At 49.0% G+C, this 26,504-nt stretch overlaps 8 protein-coding genes across 8 annotated transcripts; 4 read left to right on the top strand and 4 right to left on the bottom strand.

The window, feature by feature from the left end:
- Positions 1-277: 277 nt before the first annotated feature.
- On the top strand, positions 278-1,812 carry N7496_011879 (putative MFS pantothenate transporter; the record flags this gene model as incomplete). Its single annotated transcript, XM_056704792.1, has 3 exons — positions 278-510; positions 565-919; positions 973-1,812. The coding sequence occupies 3 exons, from the start codon at positions 278-280 to the stop codon at positions 1,810-1,812; spliced, it is 1,428 nt and encodes a 475-aa protein (XP_056550752.1).
- A 155-nt stretch (positions 1,813-1,967) lies between these two features.
- N7496_011878 (uncharacterized protein) lies at positions 1,968-2,741 on the bottom strand (the record flags this gene model as incomplete). The annotated part of the gene is made up of 1 exon (XM_056704791.1): positions 1,968-2,741. One exon carries the CDS (start codon positions 2,739-2,741, stop codon positions 1,968-1,970), a length of 774 nt encoding a protein of 257 aa, XP_056550751.1.
- A 5,313-nt stretch (positions 2,742-8,054) lies between these two features.
- On the top strand, positions 8,055-10,465 carry N7496_011877 (glycosyltransferase family 2 protein; the record flags this gene model as incomplete). Its single annotated transcript, XM_056704790.1, has 4 exons — positions 8,055-8,216; positions 8,270-8,340; positions 8,424-9,120; positions 9,206-10,465. 4 exons carry the CDS (start codon positions 8,055-8,057, stop codon positions 10,463-10,465), a joined length of 2,190 nt encoding a protein of 729 aa, XP_056550750.1.
- Positions 10,466-13,366: 2,901 nt separating this feature from the next.
- Positions 13,367-15,284, top strand: N7496_011876 (uncharacterized protein; the record flags this gene model as incomplete). Its single annotated transcript, XM_056704789.1, has 5 exons — positions 13,367-13,579; positions 13,649-14,105; positions 14,160-14,879; positions 14,932-15,043; positions 15,107-15,284. 5 exons carry the CDS (start codon positions 13,367-13,369, stop codon positions 15,282-15,284), a joined length of 1,680 nt encoding a protein of 559 aa, XP_056550749.1.
- Positions 15,285-15,848: 564 nt separating this feature from the next.
- Positions 15,849-16,250, top strand: N7496_011875 (cupin domain-containing protein; the record flags this gene model as incomplete). Its single annotated transcript, XM_056704788.1, has 1 exon — positions 15,849-16,250. The coding sequence occupies one exon, from the start codon at positions 15,849-15,851 to the stop codon at positions 16,248-16,250; it is 402 nt and encodes a 133-aa protein (XP_056550748.1).
- A 263-nt stretch (positions 16,251-16,513) lies between these two features.
- Positions 16,514-19,898, bottom strand: N7496_011874 (glycoside hydrolase family 35 protein; the record flags this gene model as incomplete). The annotated part of the gene is made up of 7 exons (XM_056704787.1): positions 16,514-17,844; positions 17,900-18,572; positions 18,623-18,757; positions 18,810-19,191; positions 19,255-19,557; positions 19,623-19,699; positions 19,764-19,898. The coding sequence occupies 7 exons, from the start codon at positions 19,896-19,898 to the stop codon at positions 16,514-16,516; spliced, it is 3,036 nt and encodes a 1,011-aa protein (XP_056550747.1).
- Positions 19,899-21,193: 1,295 nt separating this feature from the next.
- Positions 21,194-24,096, bottom strand: N7496_011873 (tRNA (cytosine-C5-)-methyltransferase; the record flags this gene model as incomplete). Its single annotated transcript, XM_056704786.1, has 4 exons — positions 21,194-21,521; positions 21,592-23,712; positions 23,810-24,006; positions 24,073-24,096. The coding sequence occupies 4 exons, from the start codon at positions 24,094-24,096 to the stop codon at positions 21,194-21,196; spliced, it is 2,670 nt and encodes an 889-aa protein (XP_056550746.1).
- Positions 24,097-24,627: 531 nt separating this feature from the next.
- Positions 24,628-26,354, bottom strand: N7496_011872 (mitochondrial processing peptidase; the record flags this gene model as incomplete). The annotated part of the gene is made up of 5 exons (XM_056704785.1): positions 24,628-25,018; positions 25,125-25,819; positions 25,887-25,964; positions 26,019-26,144; positions 26,205-26,354. The coding sequence occupies 5 exons, from the start codon at positions 26,352-26,354 to the stop codon at positions 24,628-24,630; spliced, it is 1,440 nt and encodes a 479-aa protein (XP_056550745.1).
- Positions 26,355-26,504: the final 150 nt, after the last annotated feature.

Genomic DNA, 26,504 nt, shown 5'->3' with positions numbered 1-26,504 from the left:
AAAGTCGAGTCGATCAAGATAATGCATCACCTGTTCATTGTTTACAACAGCCAGTCAAAGGTGGAGTTTGCGCGGATTTGGCATATCAGAGCGAGATGTTGATTAGGTAACCGCCCAACGGGGCGGTTAACTTTTGAGTCAAAAGATAAACTCTTTCTTTCCACCACGCGATAACGGCACCCGCCACATGGATGTATATAAAGTCTCTGCTATCCACCCCTTTGGCCCACTCGAGCCGTGTCCCGCCTGTGACTGACAGACACGGTGATTGACCGGCATGGCCTTCTTCGCTCGATTCAAGTCCTATATCAGGGGCCAAGAGACTGTGCCCGGTGAAGCAAAGCTGCTCCGCAAAATTGATGCATTCATCTTGTCGTTTTGTTGTCTCTGCTATTTCGCCAATTACTTGGACCGCAGTAACCTCAACAATGCATACGTCTCGGGCATGAAGGAGGAGCTCAATTTCAAAGGGAACCAGCTCAATGTTATAAATACTGTCTTCACTGTTGGGTAAGAGACGATGTCGAGTCTATTCAAATTACCTCTTGACTAACATTTCATTAGATATATTGTTGGACAGGTTCCTTCCAATCTGGCTCTGACCTATCTACGGCCGCATCTCTTCTTCCCGGCGATGATGCTAATCTGGGGTAGTCTGACCATGATCACGGCTGCAGTACATAACCCCCAGGGTATCATGGCGATCCGCTTCTTCTTGGGCTTGGCCGAGTCGAGTACTTTCGTCGGAACGCATTATATTCTCGGCTCCTGGTACACAGAGAAGGAGCTGGGCAAGCGCAGTGGAATTTTCACCGCATCAGGTCTGGCAGGAACAATGTTTGGAGGTTTCATCCAGACCGGCATTCAAAAATCCCTCAATGGTGCCCATGGACTGGCGGGTTGGCGATGGCTTTTCATTGTAAGTTCCTCATTATCCCATTGGCAAGATATGATCCACAATTAACAAGACAGATTGATGGCCTGATCACTATTCCCATCGCCATCTACGGTTTCTTATTGTTCCCCGACACACCAACCACTACGAAAGCCCCCTATTTGACCTCTGAAGAGCGGGCCATGGCCATCGCGCGAATCCCAGAGTCCGGCTCTGTCAAGGTTCCCCTGAATCTGACATTCGCCAAACGCGTCTTCACCTCTTGGCACTGGTACGGCTTTGTCATTCTCTGGATCATCGCCGGAGAGACAGAGTCATTCTCAAGCAATGCCCTGCTGGCACTCTATATGAAGTCATCCCCATCTCACAAATACACCGTCTCCCAGTTGAACGACTACCCCACGGGCGTGCCAGCAGTCGGCATCGTTTCCACGCTGTTCTGGGCTACTTTAACCGATTTCATGGGGGGCAAGCGGTATCTAGTCGGATACTTTATTGCCATCACTGGTATTGTGACATCCGCCATGATCTTAACTCAATTCGAGAAAACTGCTGTCGTGTTCGCCGCATACTACTGGGCTGGAGCGGTATATGCCTGTCAGGCAACGTTCTTTGCTTGGTGTAATGATGCCATGCGTTATCAAGATGACCGGTTCAGGTCTGTGGTCATTGCCAGCATGAACATGGGCAGTAATGCGGTGAACGCTTGGTGGATTCTGCTTTTCTACTCGGCTAATATGGCGCCTCGATTTACGAAGGGTATGTGGGCGATGATTGGATGTTCGATTGCGCTGGCGCTTTGGACGACAGGTATCATTTGGATGACTGTGCGTGAGGAGAAGAGTAGAGAAGGCCGGGAACCTCGGATTAGAGACGCCGATGTCAAGCAAATTGAGGAGACTACTAGGGAGGTTTAATTGTGGTCAATTGAACCTTAATAACGAATCATCTATTGACCATATTTGACACACTGAGATGCCCAATAATTTACTATTCAATAGTCATCCATAATATTCGCTTTTCGATATGAGAAGTGACACATTATATGAGGTCCACATACTGAAATCTCGATCTACTCTCCCGGAACGGCAACCCCAGACACATCCTTGCATGTCTTCAGTAATTCCTCCTGCTTGTTCACATTCCCAGCCCCTGGATGCGCCGACTTCGCACCGCTCGTCGTAAAGAATGTCCCACTAGGCAGGCTGGCCAACTTACCCTTTCCAACCGCCCATTCGGCCAGTGCCTTGGCAGGCTCTTCCATACCACTAGGAGCCATACTCCCTCCCATCTTAGTCCTGACCCAACCGGGATGCATGCTAACGACTTGAATATCACTTCCCCATCGCCGAGCAAAGGCATTAGCAAGCATCACATCATGAAGCTTGCTGTCACTGTATGAATGCGACTGCGTGACATTTCGCAAACTCTCATCTCCACCATAATGGCTGTCCGAACTCATATATAGCAGTCGTGATGTGGGCCTCTTCATCTGACAGGTCAGGATGTACGGTGCTAAAGTGTTGACAGCGAAGACAGCCGAGATTCTGTCTGCGGTGATCTCACGACTGGACGTTGAACCGTACCCGATGCCTGCGTTATGAATGATTGCATCGAATGTTCCATTTCCTAAGGCGTTGGCTTCTTGAGCGAGTTTCTTCGTCTCTGAGATGGATCGCAGGTCGCCGATTAGGACAGCCTCTGCTTTAGGAACTGCTTTCTGAGTTGAAGCAGCACGGTCGGCATTTCTGGCATGGAGAACGACGGAGTGTCCCTGATCTGCGAGGATTTTGGCAGCAGCTTGGCCAATGCCGTCGCTTGAACCGGTGATGAATATACGAGCCATGGTAGAGGGGATTGCGTGAATTGAGTTGTTCTTGACGCTCAACACGCTATGATTGCAGGAAGAAGTATCAAAGACGCTTGGAAGTGTGTAAATATAGCACGGATATTGTGAAAACCGGTTGGATGATATCATACAAGAGAGTACGGTTGGAGATATTCTGTCCTCGTTCCTCAGTAGTGTCTCTTGCGTGCCCAATTATATGACGTCATCTGACTACCATTCCTCCTTCGGGAAGTCTTATATTCATTGCGGAGCGAAGCGGAGCAATATATTGTCAACCTTGACGCTTGATTCGATATGATTGGTCCCCTCCGTTTTAGCAAAGCGACCTCACGTGATCCATATGGTATTTTGAGAACTTCAGAATTCAAGCATCAACATACTATTGGAAATGGGTTGCTAAGCTCATCTAGGTGCACTAATCGGATTTCAACAGGTCTGAATCACAAAGAAGCCCCTAGCTAGTTAACTAACTAACTAAAAATTAGCTTCCATAACTACCACTTGACCGGGCCACCCTACCTACATACCAACTTTAACTACCTCCATGCCACCAAGTCGCTCGGAATCCTCGCAAAAATTATCTTGGCAGTATGCCGGGAGAGTTTGGTACCACTGGCCGGACTGGAAACGAGAGACCTAGACAGGCGTTAGGCCTCCACGTTTTGCCGCTATCTCGGCATTCAAATGGACACCAGGCTTCGCTGTGATGACCACCCCGAGAAGGTAGAAGCGAGGGCTACGAAGCGGCCATCGGCTCTGCTCGCACTCACTTCCTCGACATGGGGTACAGGGACCGTCAATCTCTGCATGTATACCGAGCAATGATTGCACCCCAGATGCTTTATGGCTGCTCGGCATGGCATGTCGTTAGGAACGGCTACACAAGCAGAGGAGGCCCGTAAGAGATTGGTATGTACTCCATCATATTATCTTCAGAAACTGGTCCGTCTTACGGCTGAATCTAAAGCTTTATGTATGTCTAGACATAATATCTGTGGTACAGGTGGTAGATGACCATACAAAGTATCCAGCGTGGAGAGATGATTGCAAGAAGAATTAATATCAACAAGGTTCCTCGTCACTGACAGATTGCAAGATCCCACTTTTAAAGATATTTGCTCTCTGTCGATAGAAAAAATCTTCTTCTGTTCTTATCACGCTGTTTCATCACGTTTATTTGTTCAAGGCGAAGCTCTCGAGATCTATCGAATCTTTGTTCCAGTCGTTTGAGCTTTTTAATGAAATGGCTGGACTTTATAGCCATGACTCGCTCGTACTTTTGCTTTCTTTGGGTAACGGCAGATCTCTCTGCTTTTGTCGGCTTTCTTCAGTGGCCCTACTCTTCGGGCGATGATAAAAATATTTTTCTCAAGCGATGTCGTAATCTTGAAGAACTCTTTGACAAAAAGATAGCAAAACCATTCATTCAGCGGAATCATGACGACCGAAGGCCCGTCTTCCGCCGCATATGTTTTGCAGATATGGTGGCACGGATACCAGGGGATCTTTCAAGTACGCTATTAGCACTGTGCAGCTTCTGAATCTATTGAAAACAGTAATGCAAACCTGGCTCATACCACGCTCCAACGCAGCCAGCTTGATAGCGTACTCAAGCAAATCACACAAACTCCGCTTCGTGCTCTCGAGATTTTTGAGTTTCCGCTCATCTTGAGTTATATGATGCGCCATCTGTTTCGAATTTGTTTCGCCTTTGTCATTAACCGGCGAAGGGCTTTGAATTCACCTTCCTTCATAATTTTGGTGAGGCTGCCGTTGGGTTCCTTCAATTTTAGCCGAACAATGTCGGCTATAGCTGGCAGACCAACTGCTTGGTGGCATTGGTATCCTCTCATACCCAACCCATCTGTATCAATAATATCGCACAGAATGTACCCCAGAAATTCAAGGTCGTCAGTCGTACTTGAGTTTCAAAGCTTCTGGGTGTATCGACATTCTGAAAGCATGAATTCAATGATGCGGGATAACGCCCGCAGGACACCGCTTGGGTTCCCAGGTTCTTTTAAAAAGATGACATGGATCATGAGCTCGTCATGACTATCTTTACTAAAGTGTACCCTGTTGTTGACGTCATGACGACAACGACTTTGATCCAGATCTATTTTGCAGGCTCCATTAAAGATAGTAGAGACAGTCTGGTCACTAACGAAGTCATCCATGCGATTGACTGAATGTGTACTAGTGAAGCACTTGCTTACAGGAGTAGCCATCGCATACTGTACCTTGTGAGATAAATTACCACTTTCATCTGACATGGCATGGGGTGGTTGGTAAATTAAACCAAATCAGGACTAGGAACTCTATGGCTTCAGCGTCATGGTATAGAAGATTTTATGTATAAAACATGGAAGCCAATGTCGAACTTGATTGTATAATCTTCCAAGCATATTTTTAAGCTTACCCTGCGAGCTCGCGTTGAAGCATATGCGAGTAGAATATGGAATGTGCATCCAATTCGCAAATAGCCTAAGTGGTCATGTATCGTCTCTGGTAAACTAATGATTAATTACTGCTATCCTACCGAAGGTATTCCTGATTGTAAGGAATCTTTTGTCCCTTCTCTTCTTCAGAGGTATGATTCTATAATCAATTCATCTATACTATGATGAATTCAATCTATGCTAAATTTAGCTAGGGCGCCAGGAGGATGTGGCATATTAGGCAAACCCCTTTAGCGGCTCTAAAACTGCAACGGCGATGTTGGGGGCTATCTGTGCCCTCCAATTGAGCCCCGAACCTCGTCTCTCTTCTGATTTATTCGGGAACACCTTCACCGCTGCACCTATTTTCCCAACCACAATCGCACATCCATTTAGAGAAATAAACGAATACAATTTTATTCAAATTTGCTGCTAGAAATACTCCTGAAAACATGGAGGGCAGAATCCACCTCGCAGAAATGCTGGCTGAATTTGGGCAGAAGCTAGCTCTGATTCTCCTCCATATTGTGTACAGTATAGACCTTCAGCAATTGTTACCGTTCTTTAGGAAGATAAGATGTTCCTTGAAATATCGAAGACCCTCATTCTCAATGTAGATTGGAAAAAATTGTGATTTCACTCACTCCGAGATCAAATTTCTTATGGTCGGCATGCATGCAAGTGACGCATACACAATCTGCGAGAACTTAAGTTGCTTTTTCAGTAATATTTCTATCTTCTCGAATCTGTGTCTTGATGCGATATTTGACTGGAATTCCAATTTCTTCGATCAGGCAGTTACACTTGGCTACATATACATGAAAGTATGAAAGGAATGCATATTTTCTCAGCCTGTAATATTGATTATCTCCGTACCTGTAGTATCGCTAGATCTTGAAGATAGCTGGTGACAATGAAAGCGCAAGGGTTATTCTCACTCATGATACAGTATAGAAGATAGCGACACACTCACGTGGCAGTGCTAATAAGGGCGATAATAATCGATTTGACGGAGCGTAATAGACCTCCAGGGGTGAGAATCTGGGAAGCGAATGTCCGCACCCATAACTTGCTCCTAATAAATAGGGACTTTCGTTGTTGGGAAGGCTATCTACACTGACTACTCTGTACGGATATCGCATCGTCTCATTCTCCACTAGTGGTAAACTAGCAATCGTAACTCACCTTGCCAAGCTTGGGAGTCCATAACCCTATTGATAGTCAACCTCCCTTCTCTCAGTTTTTGTAAACCCGATTTATTTGCCTCGTTCCTTTTTCTCCACTGATCCTTATTGGTTATTTACAAACGTGGAATACAGAAGCTAGAGTCCACTACCGAGGATTTTTGAATTTTTGGCTGGCCGCAATACGCTAGTCCATTTAAGGTTTAACTGTGCACAGAACGCGTAGGGCGGGCCACGCGGTCTACCGAGCCACGCGAAAGGAGTGCGAGTGCCAAGCAATTCTACAATTGCCGAATGGCAAAATAAATCCACTTGATATAAAACTTCAGTTTTTGCTATTTTTGGAATAATTTCTGTGGCTCTCTCAAAACCGCGTCACTTTGTATACTAAGCTTGGTCAGTTGGTTTTTATCACCCTCCCAAGCGCCATTCGAACTCCACGGGTTCAATACACTTACCTGGATAACAGCGAAGTTTCAGGTCAAGTAAAGAAGAAAGGTTCATTATTGAGATCTGCGCTGAGTACCTTAGTGTTGGTGATCATGATTTATGAAACACTTTCAGAAGATTCAACCTACGAGTTGAAGGAGAACAAGATCAATAGATGACCCAAAGTCGATCTATGCCGGACCATGTAGCCTTGCTTTCTCTGTGAGATCTTCTGTTGGCGGTGCGCAGTGCGGGAAGATACAGGGTATTGTCAAATTCTTCGTGGGTTGTTCGATGTATGCTCGCTTCGAATAAGAATTCTTTGGGAACAAGGGCTCTTCATCCAGTGTTCTGCGGCGAGCATCAATACCAGCTAGCGTGCCAATTGTGACTGCCAGTGGAAGCACCAAAAGGCATACATTGACAAACGTGCCGAAGATGTACATTTTCCTGCTTTAGGTGGGGCCGGAGGGTGAGAAGACTCGAGTCTCCCGGAGGAAAAAAATATAATAAAGGCAGAGAACAAGGCTCGTGGATCCAAGTCCCTAGGTCACTGTTTCGATACAACTCAGAGACTGGGCTCTTATCAAGTAAGTACCTTAGGTGGCAACAAGCAGGGCGGGCATGCTCTGTGTGAATTGGGCGATTGAAATCATAGATAAAGAGAAAGAAAATATAGACCTGCTCGGCTAAGAGGAGCAAGCTTGATGGTTTAACAGGGAGACACCGGCGTCCCCGTCTAGCCCTTGCTAGTTCCCACGTCCTGTTCAGAAGCTACATGTTGGTTCTCTATCTTGCATTGGGGGATTCTGAATAGAGTGATGTGGGTCGAGAACGCGCAATTAAGGCAGATCAATGTCCATCGTATGGGTACCTGAAACCTCCCAACAAACCTTTCGACTATCTTATCCTTGCCCTGAAATACGTGTTTTTCCTCCCAAAGATAGTACTTTTATCACAGATTACTAAATATAGGCCATTAAAATTTAAGCCTTATTCGTCATCATCCCAGTGATTCTTTGAGCCGATGACGATTGATACCCCAATGGATCGAGAAATTCGGGCCGGTGGTTTCATCGGGGTCCATTCGGTTCATTTTACCCTTGTCTCTGATCTTCCATGGCGCGTTAGAAAGAAAAATAGTCCTTTGCTGGCTTCGCATTTTGTGCAGCTCAACATGCGCGTTAAAGCGCCCCTGCTGCTCTCTCCATCCTAAATTTTCTCGATACAATCTTGTGAAACCCGCTTTTCCTCTCAGGATGACTGAAATCACCACGGGCAGAGACGTATCTCTTGAGAATCATACTCTCGCTCATGACGAACCAAATGGCTACGAGTCAGCCGTCTCACAACGACACGAAATCTATTCAGACTTGGGCGAGTTTAATACAAGCCAAATCTCAATGGGTGCTATAGCAGCTGTGAGACCTTTCAGATCTGATCGAACGTTTTCTGGTTTCTCTGAAACGTCCAGTCGTGTGCCATCTTCCTTGACAGCTACGCCATTCGATTCTCGATCCCCATCCCCCTCTCCTTACAATGTATGTAGCTTCTTCTGATTTCCTTCTTTTCAAGTCGATGCTTGCAGCCAAAGACTAACATTCACTCTTTGCAATACAGGCTCACAGCCAACTGAGCTTGGTTCCTCTCATGAATCAGCCTGCTACACCTGGTTTTGCGAAGGAATGGGTCAAGTCTGGGTCAATTGCTCGTCTACACGATCGAGATGATGCAGATATTTGGAAGGGTTGGCGGCGACGAGTTTACCAGTTCGCTCCGTTATTCATGGTCGCCAATTCATCTTTATACGTCTTTTATCTTGCACTGCGAATCTACTGCATCATAATGGCGCAGAGAGCCGATGACATGATATTCATTGCAGCGTGGATATTTGTTGCAATCGAGCTTTGCGTCGCGGTTCCTTCCCTTTTGCAAAACGGCTGGACCGTTTTAGCATTGAAAAAAAGGGGCCGAGCGAAACTCCGTTTGGTTGGAAATGAAGTGCCAACAGTAGATGTTTTCGTGACATGCTGTGGAGAGGAAGATGAACTTGTTCTCGATACTGTCCGTGGAGCTTGTAACCAGGATTTTCCGGCTCGGCAATTTCGGGTCATTGTGCTTGATGATGGAAAATCCGCCAAACTCAAAACAAGTGTTGAGCAACTGGCATTGACGACTTATCCGAACCTATATTATGTCGCTCGGGAGAAAATACCTGGAAAGCCCCATCATTTCAAAGCCGGAAATTTGAATAATGGTCTTGAATATACAGACAAGCTGCCCGGAGGACCTGGGGAATTTATGGCTGCGTTGGATGCAGATATGGTAATCGCCCCCTCTTGTCGTCTTATTTTGCTTGGAAACAAAAATCAAGAAGCGTCGTTAAATCTTTAATACTAACTTTTTATAGATTCCAGAGCCTGACTGGCTTCGTGCTATCTTACCTCACCTCCTCGTCGATTCCAAGATGGCGCTCGCATGTCCTCCCCAGTTATTTTACAACGTTCCTGCCAGCGATCCCCTGGCACAAAGCTTAGACTTCTTTGTTCACGTTATCGAGCCGATCAAAGATGCTCTTGGTGTCGCCTGGTGTACAGGATCTGGATATATTGTCCGTCGCCAAGCGTTGGAAGATATCGGCAGGTTTCCCCTTGGTTCACTTGCTGAAGATGTCGCGACTTCTACCCTTATGCTTGGAAAGGGGTGGAAAACAGCATATATTCATGAACAGCTACAGTTTGGCACTATTCCAGAGGATTATGGTGGCCATCTCAAGCAACGTACTCGATGGGCTATTGGTACAGTTGATACTGCGTTCAAACTCAAGTTCTGCGTCTATGGTGATGCCGTTCGCCAAATGACTTTTGCACAGCGCTTTTCCGGCTTTCTCTACGCTGTTTTGAGTCTTTACACACTTGTATTAACAATTTCATTGTTCGCTGTTCCTGTGATTCTTCTATGGGGTAAGCAGCTCGTTGCTTATGCGACCGAGCAGGAGCTCCGCTGGCTGATCTGGGCTTGCTTCGCGTCGACGGTAGCGAACCGACTCTGCGAATTCACCCTATACACTCCATCCGGCTACCATACAGGTCAAAGAGGATCTCGATTCCAATTGTGGATGTCGCCTTATATTGCACTATGCATTGTTCGTTCTTTTGTCCTTCCTAGTTGGCTAGGCGGTCAAGCCCAGGCATTCAAGCCGACAGGCTCTCTTGGATCTACATTAAACGAACGGGATCCGGCTACACGAAAGAATATGTTTATGCGGCTAAGGGTGATCCTTCTCAACTATCTGGCGCTATTCCATTTTCTGTTTGTGTACACAACCCTTTGTGCCGTGGCTCTTTCCACCTACCGTTGCTTTGCATCCGAGATTGAGATGGGATTCAAAGCCGTCGTAAAATGCCTTATCACACACGCATTTTGGCCGCCCTCGGTATTCCTATTTATTTGCACATCTTTGTGGACGCCGATTTCTTATGCCATTGACCCTCCGTGCATGCCAGACCGCGAAGAATTGCTAGATCGTGATTCAAAGAGTCAGATTGCACATCCGACCCAGAAAAGCAAGGAGATTGCGTTCGGCGGCCAGGCTGCATGGTTCGAGTTTGAACACACTGTTTCTACTATCGCTACGATATTGGTGTTTTGTTTTTCATTTTATATATAATTGACAGGGGAGTCGATTGGAATATCCAAAGAAATCTTGGGTGACAATCAATCTCTCCTTTTCAAAAATGTGTTAAACCATAATATACAGTCGGTTAGTCGGTTGGTTTGTTACATTCAAGCCGGTCCCTTGCTCAAAAGCGATATTACCACTTTATATATGCTCACGTAAACAGAAGTTGATTTTTCCACTTCCTGAAGAAAACGAACTTAGGGCCTCGTCATGGTCTGCCGCTCCCCTTGCTAGGCCCCGTGGCGCGCGACTCCAAAACTGGCGTGAAACCTCAGCGAAGTCTAGAACGGCCTTGACCGTCTTCGCCCAGGAGACGGTGTCCGCTTTACCTTTCTTACCTTCTCTTAAGTCGAGACACTTCTAAATGGGCCTTCCATTTCCTTCCCTGATTCCTTCGAATTTCCCTCAAAGTTGATAGTTCACTAGCACATAAAGCCCCCTCGAGTAGGCTGCTACTAGGGTGCCGTTAATCTTCCGTCGATGAATGCCTTTTACCAGATGATCATATATCTAGTCCCACTAACTCAGGATACTAACACGTAGGGGTGTCTATGTATTAAATAGTAACCTTAACGTAATATAATATAGAGAGAAATAAACTATTGTTATAGTCTTAATATATAGAGTAAGATATAAGGATTCTTCGACTATCATATCATAATTTTATCTCCCTCAATTACTAAGTGATTTATATTTAAAGTTAGCCTACTTTTATAGATTCTAAATTCGAGGTAAGTAGAAGACTACTAACCTAAAGTATTTGTTTTCGTGATCTAAATTTTATGCTAAGTCTAATTATTTATTTTAGGGGTTTAAATCCCTAAGTATTCCAACTTCTAGTTCTACGCCCTATCCTGTAAGGGTGAATAGAAGAGTGGTTGATTCGATCTATTTATATAGACCCACTTTTGTTACGGGCCCTAAAGAGGCACAGGGACCGTACATAGCTACCTAAGGGATAAACGAGAATTAATTATCCTATAGACGCTACGGATTAGCGTTGTTACGTACGTTCCGGTATACTTAGGTATACCTAGAGGAAGCTCTAAGGTAATCTTATAAGGCCCAAAGAAACCTACCCTTACTAAGCTAGTTCGTTAACTAGTACCGACTAATTAGGGAACACAGTGGGGGCGGGGTTTACTCCAGGCCCCTAAAGTCTTCAAGAGTTTCCCATTCAACTAGAGGTACAACTTTTCCTCTTGAGACCGTTGCCTTCTGGTGCTTGTCTGCTCATTATGCATGACCGTGTTGAGCTATCTTCTTTTTTTTGCTGAAGTAATCCTCGGTGTTTTCTGCTCGCTATCTGCATTTCCCGATGCTCTACATCTTGCTGCTGCCTGCTAAAAACACCGACAGATATTCCTCGACAATGTCACTACTATCTACCACTACGTGAGTCCGAAGGCAATCCCTTGTCGACGCTATGCGCGAAAGCTTCTGGTCGATTAAGGTGGATCCCTACCCAATGAGGCTCCGACGACTCACGATTTCTTGCAAATGACCCGAAACTCTATCGTTATGGAGAAATCAGTTGGTCATTTTAATGAGACGGTCGTCGTTAAGATGATTTATAGACGTCGTGCTCGTATGTTGGCTCAATCCAGGAATTTTAATTTTTTATAACAAGCGAAACAAACAATCCCGGTGATAAGAGATTCTTCGACGGCGATCCAATAGGTCCTCCGTACTTGACGAGGTGTGAGCGTTTACAATTTATCCGAGCAGCCTACCAACTGTGGAGCCTGGTTTTGCTTGATCCTACATCAAGGGAGCTGAGAATAAGCACACTCAAGTATAAAGATGTCTACACGGTCATGGATTTGGCGCAGATTCAATTCTGGGCCGATGGGATGTTGATCTTGGACAAAGAAACCATGGATATTGAAAAGGGGGGCCAGAGACTTGTGGAACATCTTGGTTTTTATGATCTAAGAGCAGCTAGTACACACATTCTTGCAAAGTTCTATCATGAGGGGAGAAGCCATGTCTTTTGGGAAAAGGAATGTGGATGGATGGGCTGTATCTCTATTTAGGAGAATTGGATCGAAGAATTTAAAGAATCGGAGGTGGATGGGTTGAAGGGAGCTAGGGAATGTAAACCACTCTCTGAGGTTTGGTATGATACTTCTGATGAAGAGCTGATGGGGTAGTCTAATTGAGCTACAGCCTTGGAGATTTTAGTGTTAAGAACAATGATGATGCCATCAGGCCATCACGTTTTGTTATACGCAAAGCAATAGGGTTCCCAAATTTTCACGTAACTACTAAGAGTATTAATTTCTTCTAGGCTGGTCGACGAATGCCCACGGGTATAACTGCTATCTTGGTACATTTAGCGCTCTTGCTAACCTTAAAAGGTTGCATGTCTGCGTGGGCTTGTGGGGACCTTTAGTGGGTTCTTTGAGACACTTTGAAAAGACGGTTCGGTCGCAGCCTGCAGGTAACCAGTGTACATTCACGATACATGGGGAATACTCTTGTCAGCTATTGAGATTACCAGTTATTTTAACTGTACTTTTCATTGTCTCCAATAGACCTCTCTTGATACCCATGTCTACTCCGAATTTAAGTTTCGGGGTGTATACCAAGGCGCGGAGGTCGCCGAGCGCATGGTACCGAGATGGTACCAAAAGTGCATAGGATTGTACCATGGACAACAGTAAAAAGAAGGTAGGATACCTTTTCCCCTTTGCGAAAGCCTCGGTTCTGTAAAGAGATAAGCAAAAATTTAGCGTTCCCTCATCAGCCACTTAGATGGTGTGATTAGGTTGGATCTCTTATAACGCTAGCGCAGAAAGGTTTTCGAGGCTCGGATATCCCGTTTTCTGCTGTTGTTTCTTTTTTTTCCTTTCCGCCCTCTGCTTGCGTTTTGGGTAGTCAACAATAATGACTGGGTATCTTGAGACCCAGGGAGGCACAGATAAAATGGGGGGTAAACAGGTCGTGCACGACGTTGAAGATCCACCCGCAGAGTCGGTGCCCACGTTCAGGGCTGTCAGCCCCGACGATGGGCAGATCGTGACCCAACAGGAGCAACAAAATCTGATTCGAGGTCTATCGCAACGCCATGTTCAAATGATTGCGATCGCCGGTGCTATTGTAAGCAACTGCCTTCTTATTACATCGGACCAAGTTTGAGGTTGCTGACATCCGCGGGGTGATGTATAGGGAACAGGGCTGTTTCTCGGCCTCGGCGGTTCAATCGCCACGGGTGGTCCTCTAGGTGCTCTCCTTGGCTATATGTTTGTCGGAACGATCGTTTGTTCCATTCAATTTGCTCTCGGGGAGGTTTCTGCTCTGCTACCCGTGACTGGTTCATTCGTTCGTCATGCTGAGGTTCTTATCGACCCGGCTTTGGCCTTTGCGATCGGATGGAACATCGTCTACGGATGTTTCCTGAGTGTCCCCAGTGAGATCTCCGCTGCCGTAGTCCTGATCGAGTATTGGACCACCGACGTCAACCCTGCCGTGTGGGTAACTATTCTCATTGTCGTTTCCGTGGTCGTTGCCATCTCCTTCATCGGTGTTTATGGCGAGGTGGAGTTTATCTTTGCCATTTTGAAGATCCTTCTGGTCATTTTCGTGGTGATCCTGGGTCTGGTCATTGATCTAGGTGGTATCCCAGGTAAGTCTTTTGCATTCTTGTCTTCGTATTGACTCTGATACTAATCCGCACCAGGCAAGCCGCGATTGGGATTCCACTACTGGAAAAATCCAGGCCCGTTCGTTGAATACATCGCTACGGGAAATCTGGGGCGTTTCCTCGGATTCTGGGCAGTTATGACAAACGCAGTCTACTCCTTCGCTGGTGTGGAATCTCTAGCCATGGCCGCTGCGGAAACCAAGAACCCTCGTCACAACATCCCCAAGGCTTGTAAACGGGTCTTCGCACGTGTTACCATTTTCTACCTAGCAGCAGTTTTGGTGGTTGGTATGCTAGTCTCGAGCGCCGATGATAGACTCAGCGATGACTCTGGCACCGCGGCTCAGAGTCCCTTCGTGATCGCTGCTAGTGATGCTGGCATCAAAGCTATCCCTTCCATCGTCAATGCTGTCTGTCTGACATCCGCCTGGTCTGCCTCCAACCAAAGCATTCTTGCTGGAACCAGAACGCTTTATGGTCTTGCAATCAAGGGCCACGCTCCCAAGATCTTCCTCCGAACTACCAAGTGGGGAGTGCCGTACATGTGTGTGTTGCTTCAGATCGCCTTTTCTTTCCTGGCGTATATGTGTGTTTCGAACAGCGCTTTGACCGTCTTCTGGTGGTTCGTTGATCTTACTGCTGCGGGTACCTTGGTCTCTTGGATTTGTATTGCCTTGAACCATATCCGCTTGATGCAAGCGTTGAACAAACAGGGCATCTCACCGGATGCTCTGCCATGGCATAATCGGATCACAAGTCAGTATCTCTCTGCTTGGAAATATTTATCACAATTACTGACCTAGCCTAGGATACACAAGCTGGTTCGCTTTGGTCTCATGCGTCATCATTCTTCTCACGGGTGGATTTACCGTGTTCACCAAAGGCAACTGGGACCCGGCCTCTTTTGTTTCGAGCTATCTGTGAGTGTTGATCTAATTCCTTCTATTCTGTGCTCCAATGCATAGGCTAATTCTTCACTGCAGTGATATCCCGCTTGTGCTTCTTGCGTATGGAGGCTACAAGTTGATTCGTCGGACAAAGATTGTCCCTCTAGACATGGTCCCTCTGCGCCAGGCTCTTGATGAGGCCGAGAACGACCCTGAGAACGTACCTCTTAAGAAGGACGGTTTCTTATCGAAGATCAACATCTTGTGGGGCTGAGACCTTAATGAGACACGAACAAGTGCTCTATAATACAGATAATAGCATACTTAGCCACCGTATAATGTGGAATAATGACAAATTTTGTTTACTCTTTCTCGGCCGATCTGAAAGCTGACATGTTGACCTTAATGTCATCAACAAACCTTCCGCCCTTGAGTCCGAATCGTTACTCCCGACTCCCGCTGTTCGAGTTTGCAAGAGCGGGGGATAAATCCAGCTCAGTCTTTACGACTCCAATCCCGAGAGGCGCTTTAGATCTGGCACGGCTAAGATCTCAAAAAGTTCGGTTTTAAAGGTGGGGCTCCTGTCAGCGATATGCTGTGGAGCTAAATGCTGACATCGGCCCGTGGTCTTGCTTTATAGATCTAGATACGCAAGTAGGAACACAAGATAAATACTAATCAGCCTTTGATTCCGCTTTTTTCCTTTCTTTCTCAGCTTTCTAAAATATCAATACATTAAGCGCTGCCATTTCTCAGGTATGTATTCACCAAATGGCCCCCCTCCATTATACCAGAACCCTAACTTCCACAGTATCTCATACAATCCTCCCACCCAACAATGCCCGAATCGACAATCATAAAAAGCGGCCACAACCCAGACGCAAAATGTACAAAACCTACCGAAACCTTCACCGGCGACGTCTATCTTGATCCCATACACTTCGATACCGAAGCAGCAATTGCCAATGTCACATTCACCCCCTGTGCCCGAACTCACTGGCATACCCATGAGAAGGGTCAAATGATCAAAGTCGTTGCCGGCAATGGCTGGATCTGCGATAAGGGCGGTGTTCCACGGAGACTGAAGACTGGCGATGTTGTCTGGGCACCGGCTGGGACTACCCATTGGCATGGGGCTGATGAGGGTAGTATTATGACGCATTTTGTTGTTGGGCTTGGGAGGACCGTTTGGCATGAGGCTGTCAGTGATGAGGAGTATGGGAAGAAGGGTAGTAGCTAGAGAGAGATGGAATTGTTGGTCTCATTGTTTAACGAAAGTCCCTGTATAGATGGGCTTTCGGGTCTGCTTTTTTACGAAGAGGTTTTGTTTGCCCAGCACCACTATTATGTCTCCTGGAGGACCATGACTAGCTAGTCGCACCGACGGCAGGAAATAAAGCTGTGAGATTGGCAATGTATCTACACGTAATAATCTCCTATCTGCTCTGCATATACTTTTCTCAAAAAGTCTTACGGCATTCATCACTCATAACCACCAAGGGCCTAATAAGCCCCCTTCCGAGCCTGATACTTCGGCTGATCCACGGACTTAACCTCGCCCAACGAAGTGAGCACGGGAGTAGTGTTGATCAACTCGAAGCTATCCAGCTTAGCGCCAGAGTCCTGCTGAGCCCAAAGACTCAACGCAACCCAGTTGGTACCATGGTAGTTCAAGATACCCTCAGGAACAGGGAAACTAGTCTGAGGACCGATGTTGTTCACATACTTGCCGTACTGGTATCCGTTCACATACAACTGCACACGGTAATCAGCCGGGGTAGAGGTGCTATTACCAAAGTTGAAGTACAATGGGATATCGTAGCCGGAGGGCAAGTCGAGATCGAAGCTGGCACTGTAGAAGCGGATTCCTGGCTTGGTAAGACCAGTGAATGGGCTGCTAGAGTCCCACTTCTGGGTTGGTGGCTGCGGTTGGTGGAAGCCCTGGCGTTCGGCGTAAAGGCCACCCTCGTTCAGAGGACCGCGAGTAGTGTCGCGGTAGTTCTCGCCGCCCAGGTTACCGGTCAATTTCCAGGAAATGGCACTAGCTTCTTGGCCGGATAGGGAGTACCGGAGAATACCGCGGGGGTTCTTCATATCCTCTGAACCGATGGTCCAGTCCTCGTCCAGGCCCATGTTGTCAATGACCACCGTGAGGACATAGTCCTTTCCAGACTGCAGAGTGGGAAGGGTGTAGGTGGCGTTGTAGTTGGCGTCAACGCTGATTCCAGCCCAGGAGCCAAGATAGTCCTCGTTGATCCAGATCGAGTGGCCGTATGCGGTACCTCCCTGGGTCTCGATGAAGAAGGTCTTTTCCTTGCCATTAGAGGTGAAGTGACCTCGGAAGAGTAGAGCACCGGTGTGGAAGCCGTAGTCGGATGAAAACAGGGAAGTCGGGGTCTGAAGCGAGTTGGCGCTGTTGTTGGTGTAGGCATGGTCGGCAGAAACCCAGGCAGAGTCATCGTAGGAGTCCTGGACTTCGGGGAGAGTATCGATGGACTTCCACTTCAAGCTCTTGAGGCTAGGAAGTTGAACTTTGGGTGCGGTGTATGCAACGCTAGTTGACCAAATACCGTTCTTGTCGACCTTCGCTTGGGTCTTCTTGCCGTTGATGACCAGGTTCTTGGCGCCAGATGGAGCACCAACCACCTCGATCGGAGTAGTCGCGTTGAAGTCAGCCTGGATGTGCAGGTTACTACCGTCAAGGTACGCACTGCGCACGAGATAGCCAGCCTTGACAATGATGGATGAGGCAGTGGTCTCCTCGTTGCTATACCCGGGGGCTGTGCCCTTAGTGGGGAGCTGCGGCACCCAGTAGTTATAGGCAGAGTTGCGGTCTATGCATCATTTGTTAGCAAAACATTAACCGAAGAAATTCTCAGTTTGACTTACCAAGGAGGAAGACCTTCAAGTTTCCAACCTGAACGATGCGACGAGTAGTCGAGACATCCCAGGCGACAACAAGTGCCTTGCCGACCTTCTTGGACGAAATACCCGAAGAAGATCCCTCGACAACAGAGCTGGTCGATCCGCCAGAGACTGCGAACTCATGGTGCTCACCAGGGCCACCGTACAGAACAAGGACCTTCTCATTGTTGAACTTCTTCCAGGTGAAGACCTCAGCAGTAGAGTAGAGGATGTTGGTGCCGGCCACGTCATAGTCAGTAACGTGAATCTTAGAGTCACGACCGCTAAGGGTAAGGCTGCCACCGAGTTGAGGAATTGTCAGTTTACCAGAGCTGGTGGGGACGGTGAGCTTGTAATCGACTGAAGCCTGGCTAGAGTAATCGGAGTGTCGGATCACAAAGAACGAGGAAGCAGAGCTGTTGCTCCCAAGCAGAGGAGTCACAGTCAGATCGGCAGTGTTGGTATACGTGGAGGTAGTCAGGTTCCCAGGGTTAGCCACAAGATAAGCCGGAGACACTTTGGCAAAGTTTCCGAGCAGCTTCAGCTCGCTGTACTTCTCACGAGTGATGTTACGCGACTCGGAGATAGCGGAGCCATAGTCATAAGAGGTGTAGCCACCAGGGTGGCCCAGGTTACCCCAGTTGGTACCACCGAAGATCTGCAAATCATTAGACTCCTGAATTGTCAATATGATGGTTCGAAACATACCATGTACAGGTTCAGGAAGGCGACACCAAAGCTGAAATCGTTCTTGTAGAACACTCTCTCGAACTCGTGGTTCAAAAGAGCAGCACACTTTGCGAAACCAACTCCACCCCATGGGTCGAACGCGCCACCTTGGAACTAGGAGGCGTTAGTATGATACTCCATAGAGGATGAAAATGGCTAAACATACCTCAACCAGGGAGTACGGGGTACTAGGGCTCTGCTCTTCGTGGCTGGTGAAGAAGTAAGTGGGCAGATTACCACTGGGCCAAGTAGACGGATTGGCGCAATCGAAGCCTAGAGGATAGCTGTCGTGGCCGTAAATGTCGACCTCGCCCTCGCCAGTTCCGGGGGCATTGTGGCCAGCGGCCCAAGCATCGTTGCTGATGAAAGGGACGACGATACCAGCCTCACGGGCATGATCCTCAATGTATTGCATGTAGGAGCCGTCCGGGAAGTCATCGTAGCCACAGCAAGCACCGGAGTACTCGTTCTCGGGCTGGTATAGAATGACCGGACCACCATTGGTGATCTGTGCCTTGGCAATGGTGGCAGCAATGTTGGAGGCGTAGCTAAGAAAAGTTGTCAGAATTTACAAAGCCAATCATGCTCGCAATAAGGGACAATATCCATACTTATCGGTCGACTTCAAGTAGTCCTCATCGCTAGTGCGCAGGATGCCATTGACTCGCTGCAGCCAGCCAGGGAAGCCACCACCAGAGACCTCAGCATTGATATAAGGACCAGGACGGGCCAGCAAGTAGATACCGGCCTCCTTGGCTGCATCGAAGAAGGGCTGAAGGTCAAAGATTCCCTCGGCAGAGTAGTGACCCGGGTTTCCTTCCAACAAAGCCCAGTCGATGTAAAACGACACGCAATTGAATCCGAGGGCCTTGACCTTCTCAAAGATATCAATGTATAGGGAGGCCACGGGCAGACTAGATAGTTCTGTTAGAAAAGATTTTCAAGTCTCGAGGATGCTTTGAAACAATTGACAACATACCGATACGGGTGAACTTCACCGCTGAAAATCATCAATCGCTCGCCATTGATGAAGATCGAGTGCTCGTCCCAAGTAACCTACAGTCATACTTTATTAGCATTGCATCACGAGTCAGCATCGCATTAGAGACTCGAAACATACATATTTCTGCAGAAGAGCCCGTTTCGCAGGATCCGCATGCTCCCGGATGGTAAAGCCATCCAACTTATGGCTCAGAGCAGCACCAGCCGCCTGCGCAGCCAAAGCTGCGACGATCCAAGAAGTGAAAGGCTTCATGGTAAGCAAAGGCGACGATAAAAAGAATAGACGCGACCTCTGCTTTCGGAGAAGCTAATAAGTCGAATGTAGCTTTTCAGCTTCAGCGGGCTTGCATTTCACACCCTGCAAGGGATCGGCGGGCCTTCATATACAATTGTCGAGCGACGATCGACAAGCGAATCACGCTTGCTGCGGTGTCAATGCCGTGTACTCCGTCACTGCCGTACTCGCATCCTTATTCTGCACGTTACTCTCGAGCATTGGACCTCGAGGACTTGGGCCTTGGGCTAGAGCGAGATTGCAGTTGCAACCCCTCTTTCGGCAATCTCGTCATTCCATCATCGACAGGGGCATCAAGGCGGGGCGGTTGACCCTCATGGCTGGGAATGTGTGCATGGACAGTTGCAGCAGAGCACAACGTCGCAGACGAGTGGAGAGGCCACTTGTACTCGACAGGAAATTGAACCGATGATCCCCCAGTCGTGCATCTCTAATCCTGGTTTGCGGGGGTTCCACCGCCGCAATTTTTCCGCATATCGCAAGGTCACAAATAGAGGACGGTGGATTCGAGTCTCTTTTCAAGACAGGATGAGGCACTTTCCCCTGCGGAGAGTTAATTGATCGACAGGACTGCTTCATATTTGGGAGGTTGGTTGTGCACAGAAGATGGAGGAGGCGAAGAAGACTCGGGAGTCGGGAGAATCAGCGGGATGAAGCTTGTCCGTCACAACTTTGAACTCAAAATAACAGACCAGGACTTCAAGAAAAAAAAAGTACTTTGTAACTTATAGATTGGTGTTTACTATTTACAACTCGGATATTTCGGGTTATCCTCCTCCGTATCCGTGTTCTTTCGAGAATTGCCATCCTAGATGAAATTAGATCCTCAACGCTCGTCATTTCATTTAAATTGAAGACTAGTGCTGCGGGGGAAAAAGAGACCAGCTCGAATTTACCCGGTCTATTCTAAATACCGATGATTCTCCGAGGACATCTTACGATACAGTCATGTCCACCAAGCTTTCGGGTATTTCTGGCTTTCTTCTTGGGGTAGACCCTTGCACCAGGAACCGGCACGGACTACGGACTTAAGACTTTCAAGACTCATATACGAGGTAAGCCCTAAGCCTAGAAAGCATCTCATCCAAACTTAATCACGAACTCACTCTCTCTACTGTAAAAAGGATAAATCTCCATGGTATTGCTTTTTAGTACATTCGGTGAGCTCGCTCGCTCCCTGGCAAAAGAATCATGCAAACAAAAGTACTGGAAAATCAATGGTTCCGGCCGTTTTTCAAAACTAGATCCGCCTCCTAGACAGCTGAGTTGAATCGGTCCTCCTCATCGCCGGCCTTGGTATAGGTCTCCCGCGTATCCACCTGTTCTTGCTCGTCTTGACCCAGAGCAAGATTCTCCTTCTTCAGAGCATCTTCCTCGATCGCCGCAGGAGGATCGATAACATCGACGTCCTCGACGACAGGCTCAGCCTGTCTTTGCGAGGCCTTCTGGTTCTTCATAGAGTTGTTGTTGACGGGCGTGGAGTCGTTGAAGATACGGAGGAGCATGGCGCGGCGCTCTTCCTTGGGAAGCATGAGGTTGATAGAGTGCAGAGAACGCCAGAGGGGCAGGACCATGCGCTCGCTATAGCAAATAGGTTAGAATATAAGATCACGATATGTGTAGATAATAAGAGGTTGTAGGGGGAACATACGTAAGGCCATCATCCTTGCCACTGGGCTCGATGCGCAAGATACTGCAGCCCATGGGAATATCCTTCACGCGCTCACCAATCTCATCGAGCTGCTTCCAGCCATTGTCATTGACCTTCGGGAACATCTCAATGAGCAAACGACGCAGGGTCTCCCGCTGGGTCAAGGTGACGGTACGGACATCACCCAGCCAAGGCTCGATGATCTTCAGACCATCGGTCTGGATACGCCAGCGGCAGACGTTCTCCCGCTGAGCATCCTGCTTCACGAACATCTTAACACCGCAGTGGACGAACTTCATGCCGGAGCGCTCGTTCATGACAAGAATGTCCCGAGCCAGAGCGCTGGTGTAGTAAACAGTTCGCGTGGGCTGGCCCTCAGCATTACGAACCATCCATCGGTCACGAGGGAAGCGTTCTGAGAGCTCAAAGAAGTCGTAAACTGGCACCAGCTCTGGGTGGTTGGGGTCCAGATACTTGTACGGCTCTTCTTGAACAGCCTTCTTCTTGAAGCCCTGGGTCACTGGGCCTGGACCAGTGGGTGCGGGGGTAACATCAGTCGAAGTTTGAATGCTTTCGACTTCAACTGTCGGTGCAGGACGGTGGATCGGACGATCGCCGACCAGAACCTCACTGCCATTATCAAGCTTGGTCCTCTTAGCAGGAAGCTCCTCATCCAGGTCATCACCTTCGCGCTTAGCGGGCGAGGCTGGCTCTGAAGCGTCAAGAGTCACCGAGTACGGGGGCTGGTTGGAAGCCTCTGCGACCGTTGCGTTCTTAGCAATCTCAGCCTCGACCTCCGCATCAGCAGGGACAAGGTCGTCCAGAGAGTCCAACTTCTGGTAAGGCTCGCCGTTCTCGTTGTTGCGCGAGTCAAGCTCGGCAGCAAGAGCTGCAACGGTTCCCTTTGATAGGAGCGGAATAACGCTGGCCGAGTTCTCAGGCTTGGCCTTGATCTCGGAGGTCTTCTCAAGGACAGTAATGAAGAAACCACCAGTATCCTGGAGGTGAGGGTAAACACGCATGCAGCGCTCGAGTGGCAGGTTGGCAGTCTCTCCGGTAGGAGGGAACATGCCCTCAGCCAGGCGGGCGAGGCCGTTGCTGGTAGACTCCTGCTCTCTCTGCTCCTTAACGTCCTGCCAGTTGGACCAGATGCGGCCCTCGCGGTCCATCACCTTCCAGCTCTTCAGGCCAGGCCGACGCTTCAGACCGGTCAGCTCCTCGCTGCAGTCAATGATCTTCACATTGGCAGCACCACCGCAGCGCTCAATTGCGCTAGCAATGACAGCCTCGTTCTCAACAGGATTCATACTGCAAGTAGAGTAGACAACACGTCCACCAACCTTGAGCATCTGCAAAGCGCGAACCAGAATGCGAGCCTGGGTGGTGTGCAGACCCAGAGCACTGGTCGGGCTCCAATCCTTCCACACGCCAATGTTCTTGCGAGCAGTACCGTCGCCAGAGCAAGGCACATCGGCAAGAATGCGATCGAACTTCAGGTATCGGTTAAGAGGGCGCGCGCCCTCGGGAACGGGGAGAGGAGGAAGCTTGATAGATGGGTACATAGTAGCATCGTGGTTCGTCACGATAAGGTTGGGCGAGCTCAGACGCTTCATCTGGTGAATCAAGAGATGCGCGCGCTTGTAGTCACTGTCGTTGGCGATCAACAGACCAGTAGTACGACCATCATCGTTCAAGCCCTCGGGGCCAAGCGGCTCCGGCCCAGCATTGCCGTCCTTGACCTGCTTAGCGGCCTCCAGAATAGTATCCTCTTCGCCGGCATGGAGAGCCTCCATAAGCTGTGCAGACTTGCTTCCCGGGGCAGCGCACATATCCAGAACGGTCATTCCAGGGCGAATATCGATGAGGAGAGGAGGAATCATGCTGACCAGCTCCTGGCGACTGATGTTTCCGACTTCGGTCTCGGCAACGAGGAACTTTTGGAAAGAAGCGAAAGGCGCATGGCGACGAATAACCTGCTTGGGAGTGGTCATCGACCAAGCAAGCTGGTCAGGGTACCAGGACACGGGCTTGGGCGGCTCGACCGGCTGGCCCTCGTACTCAATGGAGGTAATTTCGGGGACATAGAAGTTCTTCAGGCGCTCCTGGACAGCAAGCGCATGACTTGGAGAAGTAAATGTCAGTATACAATGCCTTCCAAGACCAGATGCAGACTCGAAAAAAGCGCAGACAAACTGCGCAATCCAGAATCAAAACTCACCCACGCGAGCCAGTGAAGCGGAAGCTGTTGGGCAGATCTCTCTTGATAGCGTTCCAGAACTCCTCCTTCTCCTCCTCCGGAATGAATTCGGGCTCATTGTAGTATCTCTCAAGCTTCTCGTTGGTACGGCTGATCTCAGACCAATTGGTGGAGCGCTCTGCGCGGTGGCCGCCGCCACCTTTGCCGCCACGGTTTCCCTATAAGTACGACAGATATTAGCCTGACGAACATATCTTTAGGAGCAGATTGAAGCTTATGCTCACCTTTCTGCCGCCTCGTTTGCCCATTTTGAAGGTAACTTTTGCTTGGGTTGTCGTCCAGAATCCGCCTTCAAAAAAAAGACGGATAGAGCGCCAGATTATCTAATCACTGCCGTGGGGCGATCCCAGCTTCTGCTGCTCGTCACCGCTTTTGATACCAGACCAAAGAGGCAAGTCTCGAGAACGGGCATCCGATCCCAAGTCCGCTTAGGATGATGGCAGATAGGGCAATCATAGCTAGGAAGATGTACTTGGAACTTAGATATTAGCGATACTATACATATTTTAAGAGTAATATATCCAAAATCTGTACAAGCCATTGTTACTCGAAATTAGGACAAAAGAAACAAAGGAGATCGATTGGTCTGCCACAATCCGGGCGACAGACTATATAGTCTACTATGGCAAACCATTAACTGCTATTTCACACACAAGTCAGGGTCTAAACAGCAACCCAAGGCAATGATTGATAATACATTCAAACAAACACCCCCATCCCAAGCCCGAAGAATCCAGGATGGTTGTCTTTTAATCGCAATTGGAGACACGAGGGTAAATTTAAGACAGGTTGCGAGACATGTCGTTGCGGAGACGCTGGTAGTCGAGGATACCCTCGATGCTGCCAACGGCGCTCATGGCAAGGTCCTGGTCCCACAGCTTGCGGTTGGCGAAGTCCATAACGTCCTTCTCGGTGATGGCACCAACAACACGCTCGATATCCTCGGGGCTGAGACGGCGGCCGGTGGTGACGATCTGGCGGCCAATATCCTCAGCAACGGCGGTGGTGCCGTCGAGAGACAGGAGGATGGAAGCCTTGAGCTGGGCCTTGGCGCGCTCAACCTCGGCGGAGGAGACGTCGCGGCAGAGACGAGACCACTCGCGGAGGGTGAAGTGGATCAGGTCATCGAGGGAGGTCAGGTTCTCGGAGACAAGGTAGATACCCCAGAGACTGTGGAACAAAATGATGTTAGTAAAGAACTCGCCATTGACCTTGTGAAAAGGGAGGACTGCCGAAGAATGGGGGACTAATAATGCGGCTAGTACAGGAAACTCACCCAGTGTCGCTGTAGCTAGTGGAGAAGCTCATGAAGCTGTTGGCGAGGTGGTGGTGGCTGACGTGGGAGCTGAGCTTGCTGCCGAGGAAAGGAGACTGGCCCATGGCACGGTCCCAGTTGCCGACGATGGCCTGGGCAACGAGGGCAGTGAAGTAGTCGTCGTCCTTCCAGCTGACACCCTCAACGGCAAGAGCGATGTGGGCGGAGGGGATGGTGTCGTCACGGAGACGAACCTCAGAGCCGATGAACTCGGGGGTGCGCTTCTGCTCAGCAGTAAGGGCGAGGGCGGCGGAGGTAGGGGGCTTGCTGGGGAGGCCACCGAAGTGCTCCTCGGCCAGGCGAACGAGCTGCTCGTGGGGGACACCACCGGCACCAACGAGGACCATGCGGTCGGCAGTGTAGTTGGTCTTGATGTAGTCGGTCAGGTTCTCACGGGTGATGGTCTGGATGTTCTCCTTGGGGCCGAGGATGGTGCGACCGAGGGGCTGGCCCTGGTAAGCGGTAGCGTGCAGGTGGTCGAAGACGACCTCCTCAAGCTGCTTGTCAACCTCCTCCTGCTCGCGCAGGATCACATCACGCTCACGCTCGATGGCAGCGGGCTCGAGCTTGGAGTTCTGGAGGATATCGGAGAGGATGTCGACGGCCTTGGGGACATCGTTGTTGAAAGCCTTGGCGTAGTAGACGGTGTTCTCGCGCTGTTAATCTCAAAGTCAGTACGATTCCGCGCTTGAAATGGGTTGGCATCAGGTTTTCCGGGCGTACCGAGGTGTAGGCGTTCAGGTGAGCACCCATGTTCTCAATCTCCAACTCCAATTGGTGCTGGGAGCGCTTGTTGGTGCCCTAGAAACTGTTGTCAGAGGTATTTCGTGCGAATTGTGATCAATGAGGTCGAACCTTGAAGGCAAGGTGCTCGAGGAAGTGCGCAGTGCCGTTGGTCTTGTCAGTCTCTGACCGGGAACCGGCATCGATCCACACGCCGACGGTGGAAGTCTGAGCCCATGGCGAGTAGTCGGTGGCAATCTAAAAACACATATCAGCGATGATGCGGTGCCATTGATCGAGTATGGATGCGTGACGTACGGTGAACCCGTTGGAGAGGGTGGTGGACTGGGTGGTGGATGGCAGCGCAACGGGCGAGGCAAAGCCACGCTTCACGGGCTGGATGGACTTGAGAGCCGCACGGCTCCGGAGAGCCTGGTTAAGGTTGAGAGCCAAGCGGCGGGAAGCCATTGCGGACAGGTAGAATGGGTGGGAGGGGGGGAAGGGGGATGGAGAAAAGAGCTGGAGTCGGCCCTGAGGTTGAAGTTCGGAAGTCAAATTGTTCGCCCAGCTCGTCAGCCAATCACATGACCCGCTTTTCCAAACCGCCCTTCCCATCCC

This window comes from Penicillium cataractarum (genome assembly GCF_028827025.1).
Source record: "Penicillium cataractarum strain IBT 29864 chromosome Unknown utg000009l, whole genome shotgun sequence".
NCBI classification, from domain to species: Eukaryota; Fungi; Ascomycota; class Eurotiomycetes; order Eurotiales; family Aspergillaceae; genus Penicillium; species Penicillium cataractarum.
This window is presented reverse-complemented; position numbering and strand designations above follow the sequence as displayed.